At 41.8% G+C, this 15,770-nt stretch overlaps 1 protein-coding gene across 2 annotated transcripts in view; it reads left to right on the forward strand.

Moving 5' to 3' along the window:
- cdc45 (CDC45 cell division cycle 45 homolog (S. cerevisiae)) overlaps positions 1–15,770 on the forward strand; it is a 70,723-nt gene that overhangs the window by 8,528 nt on the left and 46,425 nt on the right. Inside the window, exons 2-6 of one of the 2 annotated variants that reach the window (XM_072277596.1) lie at positions 5,728–5,787; positions 7,570–7,662; positions 10,307–10,444; positions 14,366–14,512; positions 15,689–15,747. In XM_072277596.1, the coding sequence (XP_072133697.1) occupies positions 5,728–5,787; positions 7,570–7,662; positions 10,307–10,444; positions 14,366–14,512; positions 15,689–15,747 (497 nt within the window). The remainder of the gene's footprint in view (positions 1–5,727; positions 5,788–7,569; positions 7,663–10,306; positions 10,445–14,365; positions 14,513–15,688; positions 15,748–15,770) is intronic. The other variant, XM_072277598.1, reaches the window with a different exon arrangement.

A 15,770-nucleotide genomic window follows, 5' to 3' on the forward strand; every position in this document is an offset into this window, starting at 1 on the left:
GAACATGATGCATTCAATGGTAGTAAATTAAGTATAATAAAAAAAGAAAATTTTAATGCAAACAGTCGATAAATCATTGTGAAACTTGATGCTGTTTGTTGCTTGAAAGCTTCTCAATATTGGGTGTCAGACTTGTTGATGCCAAGAGCAAGACATTATCCAGATGGGCATCAGTCAATCTTGTTCTCAAATGGTTCTTGGTGCGCTTCATTTTTGAAAATAATTGCTCACACAGATAAGTGCTGCCAAACAATGATGCCATCTATTTTGCATGGTCCAGTAAGTTAGGATACTTCCCACTTGGATGAATATATTTTCTATAGAAGTCAAGCACTGACACATCTTCAGAATGAAATTTCGATCTCAATATGTTGTCACACTACATCTCAATCAATTCCATTTGAAAAATTTCTGATGCAGTGTCCACTTCCACATCAAATGGAGTAGCAAACAGCTTGAACTCATTTGCTTGCAAGTGAAAATCAGCAAAATGAGATGAAAACTCTTTTCTCAATTCTTGGACTTTTGTCTCATTTTCTAGGCAAATGAGACAAACTGATTTCCCAGCTTGCTCGATGAAGAAGTAACCTAGTGTCCAAGTGTCTTGGAAATTTTGGCACTCAGTGTCTACCTTCCTGCGTTTTGCATTCATTGCCATTGGAATTTTTTTCTTCGATTTTATTTTGAAACGTGAGTTATTCAACAAGTATCGTAGCACATGTAAATATCTGGATATTTAGCGTGGATTTCTTGTTAAAACAGTGATGCTATTTCTGTTTACAAATTTGAATGATCCCATCTGAAAACCTGCACGTGCATGGAGAGTATCTGATACATATTAATAAGGTAGTCTGCCTTCCCGTCATTTGTATATACCAACGTTTGGTTTGGAACAAATCAGAACCTGGGGCCAGTGTAACAATTCGTTATGCACGTCCATCAGTGTGGTCCCGTGAAACATTCAGAATAAGAAAAAATCGCTTGTGGGCCGGATAAGCATAGTATCTCAATATTTGCTCGTGGGTCGGTCAAAATTCCTAGGTTGCCTACCTCTGGCTTATGCCTTCCTGCCTGTCCCTTCGGTACAAAGTATATCCTTTGATATTAAGTTCCCGACTATGGCCTTCTTCCATCAGCGACTCAGTGACCACAATGTCATACTGGCCGGTCCCTAATTGCGCCAAGATTCGTCCACCTTATTCCATACATTCAAATGCAGCACCTTCAGTCCTGCATTCTTCGCCATTTTGAATTTTGCCTCGGTGTTACAACTTAACTCTTTGTTCTGCCTGCATTTGTACCCAATCATTGGCTTGTCCTTCCTTACATTCATGTTACACCCATCATCTACTTGTAAACCTGCTGGCTCATCCTCAGCTCTATCACACTGGTTTCCATCCCCCTGCCATATTAGTTTAAACCACTCCCAGATGTCTGAGCCACCGGGCAGCAATCGTTTTGGTACTTTATCTTGTTTTACCTGGATATTTGGATGATAGTAGTGGTCTTATTAAAGCAGGTGGTAACCACAGATTAAAGCGGGGAGAAGTTAAAGCTGCCTGCAAATACTGTCAGTTGATCTGTGCTAGATGTATCTATTTCACTGTATCTCAGTACATGTGACAATAATAAACCAATTTTAATTCAAGTCAAGGTTTCTCTATTGGTTCAGTTATTTGTCATTATACCCTACACATGTATACAGCCAAATGAAACAACATCCCTCTGGACCAAGGTGTGCCACATAGTACACTAAACTATATTCTACTACCCGATCTACATAGGTAATAGTTGAGGAGTTCGGTGGAGGTTGCAAAGGCGAGTTGATGTGAAGTTTGCTGATGGTGGTGTAACGTGAAGAGTTGCAGGTGGTCAGACATATCGTCACTGGCTTGCTTCATTTTGAGTTAGTGTTGATCTTTGAATGTTGACTGATAAATACTCATCCAGGCCATCCTGATTTGCAAGTTTATAACAAGTCAAAGTGACCGATGCTCTTGTATGAAAAAAGCTGAGACACGACCTGATGGACCATTTGATGTTTGAGAATGGTAACTAGTGGCTGAAAGCTAAGTTAGAAGCAATGAGAAATGAAATTTAGGTTTTTGCAAATGACATCTAGAAAATTGAGGGCATAGAATTTGATGGTGTGGATGGCATATTCATACCTACAAAACGACTAGCTTTGTGCAATAGTTGCATTCAGTCCACAAATGCAAATTGACCAACCTGCTGCCTGCTGTTTTAATTCTTCATCCTCTTGCATTCTGACCTATTGGTCAATTGCCTCTTGTACCACTAGAATGAGGCACAATACAACCATGAGAACCAGCACCTCATCTTTCACCTGGGTTTGTTGTGTCTTTCTGGATTTAACATTGGTTTATATAACTTCAGGTAACTTGATTTCTGTCTATTGATCAATCAGCTATTTGTTATATTGGCTCAGCTTGTTTGCTTTTTTACTTTCCTCTGGGTGTGGAGGATATGCTTAGCCTGACCTGGGCTTGTCTATTGCTCTGAATTTCACAATCAGCTTTCTTTTATCTATTACTTTGTCTATTTTCTTGCTGTCTAACTGGTCCCATTCACTCATCAACCAGCAGGCATTCTGACCTCTGCAAAGGACTGGCAGCTGTTGGTGGACCTCGAAGGGCAGCTGAAGTTCCCCAACCATATCGCAGCCACCACCCTGTGACCAGACATTGTCCTAGTGTCTGAGTCTACTAAGCAAGTGGTGCTGCTGGAGCTGACAGTCCCATGGGAAGATAGCTTGGAAGAGGCCTTTGAAAGGAAGCTCTCCAAGTACGCAGGACTGTTCAGCAACTGTCAGCAGGCTGGATGGAGAGCGAGGTGTCTCCCAGTGGAGGTTGGTTGTAGGGGATTCGTTGCCCGTTCTTTAGTTAGAGCCTTCAGCATTTTGGGCATCGAGGGAGAGAGGAAGAGAAGAGCCATCCGTAGTACCACTGATGCGGCAGAGAGGGCCTCAAGATGGTTGTGGCTCAAAAGAGGGGAGCCATGGCATCATAAGTAGCTAGCCATCTGGACACAAGCTGGGGTCTGATCAGCCCCCGCTGGGTCACCTGGAGGAGGTTGTATGATGTTGAAAGACCCAAAACACCCGATGATTCCAGGAACATCACTGAAGATGTGTCCAGAAGCATCAACAGATGTATGTACACAGCTTGTTTATGGCTTTTCCCCATGGTCGCCCTTGTTTTACCTTATCGCAGACATCCTCCATCCCCCATCCAAATTGTAACTTTGCAATCTTCTATTACCTTCTTCCCAGTTCTGAGTGTTCTTCAACTTGGAGCATTGGCTCTGTTTCTCTTCCTGAAGATGTGGTCTGACCTGAGTATTTTCTGTTGTTAATTTAGATCTCCAGCATCTGCAGTTTTAATTTTATTTAAAGCCAAGGCTATTTGAGGGAGGAAATTTGCCACCCTTACCTGGTCTGGGCTATGGGTCTGTCTCTAAATAAATGGAAAGGCTAGTATTTGTTAATTCCTCATGGTTGTTTTTGAGAAGGTAGGTCTGGTGGTGTAGTGACATCAGTGCTGAACTTCGGGACGAAAGGTCCCGAGTTCAAATCCAGCCAGCCGGCTGCCCTCCACGCTTTCCATCCGTACTGGGTTAAGAGCTGCTGATCTCTTTGGAAACTCACCCGGCAGAAGGCAATGGCAAACCACTGCTGTAACTTGCCTCGTACGCAGTTCCCCACTACGTCAGAGTGGAGAGAAACTCCAGATGCGACGTACCTTTCCTTTAGTAGAGGGTTACAGGTAATGCTGAATTGTTGCCTGTAGTACAGTGATTCTCCCTTAATACTGACAGTGCTGAATATGGAACTCTAAGATTCCAACCTGGGGTCAATGAGTATATAACCTAACCATCTGAGTGAGAAAGTAACCAGGTTGAACTGAATATGCTCCTTACTGTATTGGGTAATATGTCAGGGCTTTAACTGAGGAGACTTTTGTATATAGTTGCTCTTGCCTGCAGTTGACTCCAGAAGGCAACATTTAATGAAAATTGGAATTGGAATGCTTAAAAATCTGGAATAAAAACCATTTGGGAATGTAGCAGTTTGGGCAGCATTTGTGGAAAGAGAAACAAAAGTTAACACTTCAGGTCAAAAACGTCCTGTCATTCCAAATTCAGAGGGTCTTGGACCTCCCATATGCTTCCAGCAGATTCTATTTTATTTCTGAAACTATTTGGGCAGCTTGACTTTTTCGAAGAAACATTTAAGTAATGTGATGGAAAATTTTAATCTGTTCTACTGGGGGAAAAAATCAGAATGTATGTCTAATTGTTGATGGTCAAAGCCTCATTTTGTGAACCAAATTACTTTTAATCAGGTTTGGTACATTTATTGATGATCTAGGACTAAAAGCTTTCAGTTAAGTAAGCATTAATTATCAACTACTTATGAACTGCATGGGGTTCCTGTTGAATGCACAAGAGAGGGATAGCTGGTAGCACATGTGAATTGGATTTTGGCCTTTGGTTTGAGGGAACTGGGTCACTTTCAACCTGGATGAAAGTGCTTGAAGGTTCTGCATGAATCCACACGGTTTTCCTACTGTTTGTGATGGACAGGGACTGTTGCTGCTAGTTTGTCATTAAACTGCATTCTCATTGTCAGCATAACTATTGCGAGAGATTTTTTAAAAAAATGCCTTCAGCATCAACAATACAATTTCTTAAAACGTGGTCTTTTATCCTGTAGCCAGTCAGCCTTCATTTTGAAGAGATAAAAAAAAATTCCTTATAAAATCCACAAGGTGGAGCAGGAACATCAAAGCATGAAAGGAACTGTAGGGAAAAAAACATCGAGGCTGTTCAGACATTTATTGAAATTCTGGTTTGTTTGTATTCTAATTTCAATGGAACATTTTGGCTTCCAATCCCTTAATGATTTCAGTAGTAAAAATGTATCAATTTCTGAGCTTGTTGTGTGAGCTCCCTTTGAGTAAAGGTATATTTGCTAAATTCACACTGGAGTATTGCAGACTTTGAGCTTACGTCCTCCTCTCAAAGACACTCCTGCCAGTGGGGCATCTGTCTATATGCACCCTGTCCATTCTCTTTGAACCCAAAAATAGCTTGATCAAACCTGCATTCCATCAAATGCAAACGCAGTCTTGTAGAACTTTGACTGTGATTTTTTTTTTTTGCAGCTGGACTAATACAAAGAGACAATGTAGTTTTCTGTACGAAATCTGGTCTCCAAATTATAAAATACTTATTAGCTATTAGACCTTGTGTCATGGCTTTGAGCCTCAGTCAGTTATGTGCATTGATTTAGGAGTACTTTTGCTAAGAGTCATTGTGAGCTGCTGTGGTACATGTTCAGCAGTGCAATGCAATTAGTGGGAAACAAATTCCAAGCTGCAATGAAGACATCCAAACTACAAGTCATTGGTACTGAATCTGGGTGCCATTCAAATAAATCTGGATCATATATGAGAACAGCACAGCACAACTCTTTCCCTCTGCCATCTGATTCCTCGATAGGCATTGAACCATGAACACTACCTCACTTCCATTATGTCTGTTTTTGCACTATTTTTTCCTTTCTATATTATCACATAGTGCAGTGTACTGCTGCTGCTAAGTTAACAAGTTTCACAACACATGCTGGTGATATTAAACCTGATTCTGATTAATTTAATAAGCTGTACGATTCTGAGGTTTGCTGAAACTTGTTTTGTTTTTCAGAGGGTGTTATTACTTGTTGCCTTGGATGTCGATGCACTTTGTGCCTGCAAAATCCTTCAGGTGAGTGGTATGGAATGTCATATTCATTGATTCCTGGTGGAAACTAGAGACATTCACTCAACCAGATGCCAAGCTAGAGGGATTTGTTTTGCCATTCTGAGAGGAGAAATCAAAGATTTGGTCTGTTGGCTTGTCCTGATCTGCTGCAAATTTTGTGTCATGTCCAGGACCAATTCTTTCCAGCTACTCTGTGGGTGCCATTTGCTTTACATTGAGTCTCTGACTTCAAATTCAGATTTTAATTTGTTTATCATTGAACCATGCAGTTGAAATGTGTCAATTTTATTAATAGCCAACACACCCAAGGATGTGCTGGGGGGAGCCCTCAAATTTTGCCACACAACCTCACGTGCCCACCATTCTTGTCAGACCAACACAGAACACAACAAAACAGAGCATAGGAAAGAAGAAAGCAACAACAGCAAAACAAATCTCGTTTCTCTCTCCTACCCATTCGCACATATACACAATAAGTCATGTTCAACCTGAGGCGACTACAGTCCCACACCAAGACATTGGAGCAACTCATCCGAGAGCTACTTTTCGCCGATGATGATGCTGCCCTTGTTGCCCATACAGAGACAGCCCTGCAGCGTATAACATCCTGCTTCGCAGAGGCTGCCGAGCTCTTCGGACTGGAAGTCATCTTGAAGAAGACAAAAGTTCTCCATCAGCCCGCACCTCAGGAAGATTACCACCCTCCTCGCATCACCATCGGTGAGGTAGAGCTGAAGACAGTCCACCAGTTCAGTTACCTGGGGTGCACCATCTCGTCAAATGCCAAGATCGATAAAGAGATTGACAACAAACTGGCAAAGGCAAACAGTGCATTCGGCAGGCTGTACAAAAGAGTCTGGAACAACAAGCGTTTGAAGAAAGGCACAAAGATCAGTGTGTACAGAGCCGTTGTACTGACCACCCTCCTGTACTGCTTTGAGTCGTGGGTCACCTACTGTCACCACCTACGACTCCTTGAGCATTTCCACCAGCGCTGCCTCCGCACCATCCTCAACATCCACTGGAGTGGTTTTTGTCACCAACATTGAAGTCCTTGAACAGGCGGAGGTCACCAGCATCGAGGCCATACTGTTGAAAACGCAGCTGTGCTGGGCAGGGCATGTTTCCAGGATGGAGGATCATCGCCTGCCCAAGATTGTGCTGTATGGCGAACTCTCCACTGGCCAACGTGACAGAGGGGCACCAAAGAAGAGGTACAAGGACTCTCTGAAGAAATCCCTTGGAACCTGTCACATTGACCATCGCCAGTGGTCTAATCTAGCCTCTGATCGCAAGGCCTGGCGACACACCGTTCACCAGTCTGTCTCCTCCTTCGAGAATGCACGCGGGGCTGGCATTGAGGATAAAAGGAAAAGGAGGAAGAACCGTGACACAGCAGCATCAAACCCAGAAAAGAATTTCCCTTGCAGCCACTGTGGCCGGACCTGCCTGTCCCGTATTGGCTTCGTCAGCCACCAGCGAGTCTGCAGCGGACGTGGGCAGCCCCCTTCCTAAATCTTCATCCGCGAAGCCAAGCCATGATGATGACAATAAATTGTGATGTGGGAGTGGCTCTATTGGACACTCAATTTCATAGAATGTTTTAAAATGGTACAAAAATGAAATGTTAAAATGCTGTTTTTAAAAAAAAAAAAATATATATTGCTGTAATAAAAAAAACAGTGGTAAAGCAAGCCAGGAGTGGAGCTGCATAACCACCATTTTGCAAGAAGGTCTGGCATCTGGAACATAACATCTGACAATGTTTATCTGTCTCCATTTCAGTCCCTGTTCCAGTGTGACCACATACAGTATACGTTAGTTCCTGTGGCAGGATGGCAAGATCTGGAGACTGCATTCCTTGAGCACAAAGAGCAGGTATATGAAGTGTCTACTCAACACCTCTAGGAGAATGTTACGAGCTAGTGTAGAATTACCTATGTTCAGACCCATGGTTATTTATTTCTGTGTACAAAACAAAGCTACAATTCATGATTATATTCCCAGTAAATGCAGGGGATATGCCCAATATGAATATCACTGGTCTGTAAATCAATGTAGAGAAACAGAGATTTTTGGGATCTATGTCCAGAAATCCTTCAAAGTTGCTGTGCAATTTGATAGGGTTGTTAAGAAGGTATGTGATGTGTTGGCCTTCATTAGTCTTCATTAGAAAGCTAGGGCTTTCTCTTTAAAGGAGGTTGAGGGCTGACTTGATGGAGGTATATGACAGCCATAGATAGTGGACAGCCAATGCCTCTTTTTCCCTGGGTGGCAATGGCCAAGACCAGAGAACATCAGTTTAAAGTGAGTGGAGGAAAGTTTATGGGAGCTATCAGAGGCAAGTTTTTATAGAGAGCGCTCTGTTCCTGGAGCGCACTGCCAGGGGTGCTGGAGGAGGCTGATAAATATGGACATTTAAGAGACTTGGGTAAACACATGGATGTAGGACAAATGGAGGAGAATGATGAGCTGTGTGGGAAGCAAGGGTTAGGTTAATCTTGGAATAGGTTTGTACAGGTTGGCACAACATTGGGGGCTGAAGAGACCATACTGTTTTATGTAAATTAAAATCTCACAGATGAGTGCTTCTAGACAGTAGCACAACGCTTTACCAGAGACTTGAATTCAATTCCCGCCACTGTCTGTAAGGAGTCTGTATGTTCTCCCCACGACTGCGTGGGCTCCCCTGATATTCGGATGGAGAGTTAAGCGTCAGGCTAGATTGGAAAGGCCAGGGTGTCAGGCCTGAGGCGAGGTAAAATTGCTGCTCCACGATGTTTGTTCGGCTCTGCACTGAACTATGGGACTCTCTTGTAGACTTCAGTTCAGAAACACTATTTGCTTGCAGTTAGCATGATGTTTTTTTTCTCATTGTACGTTGGGTATTTGGTCTCTTTTTTTTATGGGTTATTTTATTTTATAGACATGGTGTGATTTTTTAAAAAATTATCGCACATTGGGTCTTTTTTCATATTGCATGGGGTTTGTTTTTTTGAGTTTCTTTGTTTCATGGCTGCTGTTAGGAGACAAATCTCAAGGTTGTATAATGAACACATACTCTGATAAGAAATGTACTTTGAACTTCGAAAGGGCCTGTTCCATGCTGTATCTCAATAAATTATTTTTGTAATGTTTAGTTATTTACCACATTTATGAAAGAATATAATATATAACATTTTAAAATTGCATTAGGTTTAACAAAAAATCACTTCTGAACTATAATAGAATTTCATTGATATTCCAGATAGATTCAGTCCTAAGTAATTTGAAGTCGAGTTTTCCTTTAGTACATTGTGTTCAGTGTTAAGATTGGCAAGATTGTTAATACAGTGCAAGTTGCTCAATTTCAATGCAATGTATGTAGAATTAAATGAGTTCCTAGGGTTGTACCTAAATGCTTACTCAATGAGATGGGTTGGGGGGTCATTTTAAAGGAGACAAGGGTGTCAGAAATATTTAATGGAAGACCAGTCGTGAGACCAAGAAGGCTGAAAGTATAGCCTTATTTTGGAATGAAGGATGCAAGGGTTGTAAGTGAATCAGGAGAATGTAGAGATCTCAGGACAATTTGGACTTTTTCTAGAGCAGAAATGGCTAATATGGGGGGCATAATTTTACTGTAATTGTAGATATGGGGGGTGGGGGTTTGTCACAGTTTTTTTTTTTAAATGGTATGGTGGCTGTGTGGAACACCCTACTAGGGATGATGGTAGAGGCAGGTGGCATGGGGACATTAAAGAGACTTGGATAGGCACATGGATGATAGAAAAATGGGTGATGTCGGAGGGAAGGATCTTAGTATAGTTGAAGTGGTCAGCACAACATTGTGGGCTGAAGGGTCTGTACTATGTTGTAGTGTTCTATACTCTAATTGATAGATTCATTAATTAGTTCTTTGGTATGTCACGTACCCCGTGACGGGAATAAAGAACCAGCAGAGATGGAGCTGACACTGTCGATCTTCTCGTAGTCCTTCGAAATCCTTTAAAAGTCACCGACTGTGACCACAACAAAGGGGGCCGGTTTTCTGTGGTGGAGCTATCACCCAGGCGAGGGTGGACACATGGACAACTCCCCACCAGTCAACCCCTTTCCTTTTCACTGCAAGAGCCACTGATCGATCTGCCCGATCGATCCTCCAAAAACCTACTTTTTCTGTGGACACAACAAAGCTCATTCAGTGTCCAAAACATGTGTCTGAGGTCTATCATCTGACCTCCTATATATCTCACCGTACTGGATACCAGCTGTCATTCAAATAACTCCTCCTTCCTCTTTGCATAAGAAATGCCAGCAGGCGATGTCCTTAAGGAAAGTATAAACAACCTGTGAGCAGTCTTCATCCATCCCCCCCTTCCCCCCCCTTCCCCCCCTCCCCCCAAAAGCACAGTTCATAGGGGTAACTCAGGACCCCGTCACAGGTATAATAAGTGTTTGCTCTTTACCAGTAAGTGGAAGTTGGTAAAGTGGGTAATCTGTGCAGTACTTGCCACTGAATCTCTATCTTTCCCATTTGCAGTTCAAGTATCATGTGCTAATCAATTGTGGTGCTAACTTGGATCTACTGGAAGTGTTGCAACCTGATGAGGACACTATTTTCTTTATCTGTGATACCCACAGGCCCGTTGATGTCATTAACGTTTACAATGATACACAGGTATGTCTGTCAGAGATTGACAGAAGTTTATTAAGCTTATTATGAGCTGATCTTTCTATGTACAAAATATTGAGTTTTGTTTTATTTTTGTTTCCTGCTCCATTCATGTATAACTTCCTTGGTCACTGAGTGTACCTTTTGAAAACAAAACAAAACTTACTATTTTGGGAAGCAGAGTATTTTCCCATGGTTCACACTTGGCATGTTAGAGTTTACAGTGAGGAATATTTTGAACCAGACATGGAGCTTTTCTCTGCTTTGCCTAGCAGTATATTTCAAATCCAGTCACGGAAGGAACATTACAACCATGTTAATGTAAAGTGATGTACACACTGACCTCCAGCAGCAAGGCTACCGATACTTTTTTCCCCATATAAACAGCATCAGGTGCATTTAATATGTTGGAAAATATTAATCCTGCATATGCTAATACCAGTAATCAGTTATTTTTGTTTATTTATGGCAAGCAAGTATATAAATTTAAAAAAAGAACAGGTAATTACCCATCATTAGCTTTGATTGCCTGGATCACACATAGATGGCCAAGTTAAGAGAGGCCTCTTCTCTTCATAGCTGCCTTTTTGACTCTTAATATATCTGTAGAATCTAGAAGATGGAACAATACAGCACAAGAACAGGCCTTTCAGAGTAATCAAGTGGCTAACTGATCTAATCCCTTTTTCCTATATGATGTCCATATCCTTCCACCTGCTGCCCATTCATGTGCCTATCTAAGGATCTCTTGAATACTACTTGTATTTGTCTCCACCACCATCCCAGGCACTCACAGCTTCCTGTAGTTTAAAAGAAAAACTTGCCTCACACAGTGACTTTGAATTTAACCCCCCTCACCTCTGGTATTGGACATTTCAACCCTGGGGAGAAAGAGAGCTCTGTGCCTCTCGTAATCTTGTAAATGTGTATCAGATCTCCCCTCAGTCTCTGCTGCTCCAGGGAAAACAAACCATAGTTGTTCAAACTCCCCTTACAGTGCATACTCTCTAATCCAGGTAGAATTCGGGTAAAGCTCTTCTGTGTCCTCTCCAAAGCCTCTACATTCTTCCTTGGTCAGCCAGAAATGAATGCATTGCTCCAGATATGCCTTAACTGGAATTTTCTGAAGCTGTAACATAACCTCCCAGCTCTTGAACTCATTTCCTTGACTAATAAAAGCAAGCATGCCCATGCGCTTTTACATAGAACATAGAACAGTACAGCACAGTACAGGCCCTTCAACCCACAATGTTGTGCCAACCCTTAAAACCTGCCTCCCATATAACCCCCCCACCTTAAATTCCTCCATATACTTGTCCAGTAGTCTCTTAAACTTCACTAGTGTATCTGCCTCCACCACTGACTCAGGCAGTGCATTCCACACACCAACCACTCTCTGAGTAAAAAACCTTCCTCTAATATCCCCCTTGAACTTCCCACCTCTTACCTTAAAGCCACGTCCTCTTGTATTGAGCAGTGGTGCCCTGGGGAAGAGGCGCTGGCTATCCACTCTATCTATGCCTCTTAATATCTTGTATACCTATCATGTTTCCTCTCGTTCTCCTTCTCTCCAAAGAGTAAAGCCCTAGCTCCCTTAATCTGTGATCATAATGCATACTCTCTAAACCAGGCAGCATCCTGGTAAATCTCCTCTGTACCCTTTCCAATGCTTCCACATCCTTCCTATAGTGAGGCGACCAGAACTGGACACAGTACTCCAAGACAACTTTCAGGGATCTGTGGACATGTACCCCTAGATCCCTCTGCTCCTCCACACTTCCAAGTATCCTGTCATTTACTTTGCCTTGGAGTTTGTCCTTCCAAAGTGTACCACCTCACACTTCTCTGGGTTGAACTCCATCTGCCCCTTCTTAGCCCACTTCTGTATCTTATCAATGTCTCTCTGCAATTTTTGACAATTCTCTACATTATCCACAACACCACCAACCTTTGTGTTGTCTGCAAACTTGCCAACCCACCCTTCTACCACCCTTCTATCTCCAGGTCATTAATAAAAATCACGAAAAGTAGAGGTCCCAGGACAGATCATTGTGGGATACCACTCGTCACAACTCTCCAATCCGAATGTACTCCCTCCACCACAACCCATTACTTTCTGCAGGCAAGCCAATTCTGAATCTACCTGGCCAAACTTCCCTGGATCCCATGCCTTCTGACTTTCTGAATAAGCCTACCATGTGGAACCTTGTCAAATACCTTACTAAAATCCATGTAGATAACATTCATTGCACTACCCTCATCTATATGCCTGGTCACCTCCTCAAAGAACCCTATCAGGCTTGTTAGACACGATCTGCCCTTCACAAAGCCATGCTGACTGTCCCTGATCAGACCATGATTCTCTAAATGCCCATAGATCCTATCTCTAAGAATCTTTTCCAACAGCTTTTCCACCACAGACGTAAGGCTCACTGGTGTATAATTACCTGGACTATCCCTACTACCTTTTTTGAACAAAGGGACAACACTCACCTCCCTCTAATCCTCCGGTACCATTCCCGTGGACAACCCTAACAACATGTGTAGCTAGTCTCCTTAACCCTACTGGCTAGATCCATCTTGTACCCTCTTGCCCTCCTGATATCCTTCATTTGTGCTCTTTCAGTTCTAGACTTTGAGGGATTCACATGTTCTTGATGATCTAAGCCCAATGTATGCCTCCTTTTTCCTTATCAGGGCTTCGATACTTTTCATTAACTAATTTTAAGAAATTGTCAGCCTTGCTCTCCGTCTTAGCAAGAACATGCTGTGCCCTGCCAGCTGCTCCTTTACCAGGATAAGTCTCACACCATTCAGCCTCTGCAAAACTCTGCCTAAGGTTGGTTCTGCCCCCATTTCAAAGTACATACATGAAACCATATATGTACAACCCTGAGATTCAGTGGAATCAACTGCACCCAATAGGACGGACAGACAATCAAAGTGCAAAAGACAACAAGCTATGCAAATACAAAAAAGAAAAATATATTAATAAATAAGCAATAAATATCAAGACCATGAAATGAAGTGTCCTTGAAAGTGAGTCCATTAGGATCATAAACTGAGCACCTCCATGACCATTTTAAAGCTAATAGAGTTGTGGTCATTCAAGCTGAAGTAGCGTCTGACTGACCTTTCAGTTGCTTACCCTCTCCCGTTCCCATAGAGGAGCTCCAGTGTTGTGCCCTCTTCTCTTGATTAATTAAAGAAACCACCTTGAGCACATTTAACAAATGCTGCCTAGCCCACGCCCTTTGCACTATATCCACAGTCAGTATCAGGGAAGCTAAAACCTCCCACTTCTACTGCCCTTTTATCCTTACAACTATTTAAAATCCTCTCTACACATCTGTTCTAATTCTTGCTGACTGTTGGCTGGGCCTAATATGGTCCAGCCATCAAAGTGGTCATCCCTTTCTTGTTTCTAAGTTCTACCATAGGACCTCATTGGATGATTTTCCCACAAGAAATATTCTCTCTAAGTATTGTTATTTTCTCCTATATCAAGAAGGCACCTTCCCCCTTCTCTTGTACCTGTATCATGTCTGTATCCTACAACGTTGAGCTGTCAGTCATGCCTCTCTCTCAACCGTGTTTCTTTTAAGGTAATATCCCAGTCACCCAGAGTATTGAGCTGATTCTTTAAAAGCTTGTATTTAAGGGGAAAGCAAAAACAAACATTAATTTTGTCAGTACTTTTCCTCTCTGACCTCCAGCAGTGGACTTTTGTGAATGTTCATTCTGATTCGATATTAGAGATCCCATCCCATTCCTTGATAATAAAGCAAACTAATGCCAAGTTTTCCTGAAGATAGTCCAGATATCAGCCCTGAACAACTACAAGACTTTTCAGAGTGTCTCTTAAGACATGTTAATTTGCCTGACTTTTAAAGCAGTAAATGTGGTTAATGATGTCCTGTCTTTTAGATAAAGCTACTGATTAAGCAGGATGACGACCTTGGAGTTCCTGTGTATGATGATATTTTCAGGGATGAAGAAGATGAGGATTCCGAGGACTCTGGAAATGAAAGTGAAGGCTCAGAGCCTTCAGGAAAACGCAAACGTTTGGATGAGGTGAGTGGTTGACAAGAATTATGATATTCTGTATGTATGTATCAGGCGGTGGTGATGCAATGTTGGGGTGAGAGACGAAAGGTATAGCGTAAAGCCAGGTTGTTGCCTTGCAGAGGGCTTAGGTTTGGCACTGCACTGGATCCATGATGGATATACCCTCAGCAAAGTGATTAACGTATCCCAACAATCCTTTCTGAGTGGCATTGTATCAGGACTGACTTAAATTTATCTATCCCTGACGAGTCAATTGCCAAGATTGATTGATGTCTAGAAAAGCCCAGTTAAATTTGCAGAGTGACACGAAATACCCAGAAATTGGGCTTACTTCAGAAACTAGTAGGTGTCTGCTCCTGACCAGTGGTATAATTCTCAGAAGAATTCATACAGTTGAATTTCTGGACAGTTTGTTTATTTTTGAAATATGATCTTATCACTTTCCACATAGCTTTGTGGAGAGAAGTATTCCACAATCTGGTACGGAATCATGTAGACACATGGAATTTCAGACTTAATCTATGCCAATTAATCAATCTGATGGATAAGTTTATTCTGGAGTAGTCTTAAAGCTTAATGAATGAGAAAGTAAATTAGCAAGTGCATTTGCCATTGGATGCTTTTTAATGACCATTGATAGAACTCATATGCCTGTGACTATGAGTGGCAATCATTTTGTTTTTTTCCCTGATGCCACTAACAGTTCAGTAACCTTTGACCTTTGATACTGAGTCTGACCTATAAGAAACAATAATGAGTCAGTTTGTGAAAACTCTCAGTGCCGAACCGATATTATTGCACCAAGCCAGTACTTTGAGTAAAGAACATTGGAAAAATTAAACCATTGAATTTGAAACTTTGTTTCAATTGTATGCATTTATAAAGATATTATTTAGGAAAAAGTCCTGCTTCACAACTTTATTATGTTCTGCACACAGAAGCATGAAGAACATTGTTTTTGTTCTATATTAATCTTTATTTGATAAACTTGAATCAAAGGGAGTTGAACTTCTCTGACTGACTTCATCTTATTTTTACTGCATTTATGCTTGGTAGAGAAAGCATAATTCTCAATTCTCAGCAGTATGGGTAATTATGTATCATGTTCTCCCGTTTATGTTGAGTGGATATCTTGCTGGGTTTGTTATTGCAGTTTAAAAAAAAATAATAATACTGTTCCAGGCATCCATGGAGAGGAGAATTGATCGAAGACGTCATCGACGGGAATGGGAGGACCGCAGGTACAGGCTATTGGAGTTGACTT

The sequence above is a fragment of the Mobula birostris genome, chromosome 2 (genome assembly GCF_030028105.1).
Source record: "Mobula birostris isolate sMobBir1 chromosome 2, sMobBir1.hap1, whole genome shotgun sequence".
NCBI lineage: Eukaryota > Metazoa > Chordata > Chondrichthyes > Myliobatiformes > Myliobatidae > Mobula > Mobula birostris.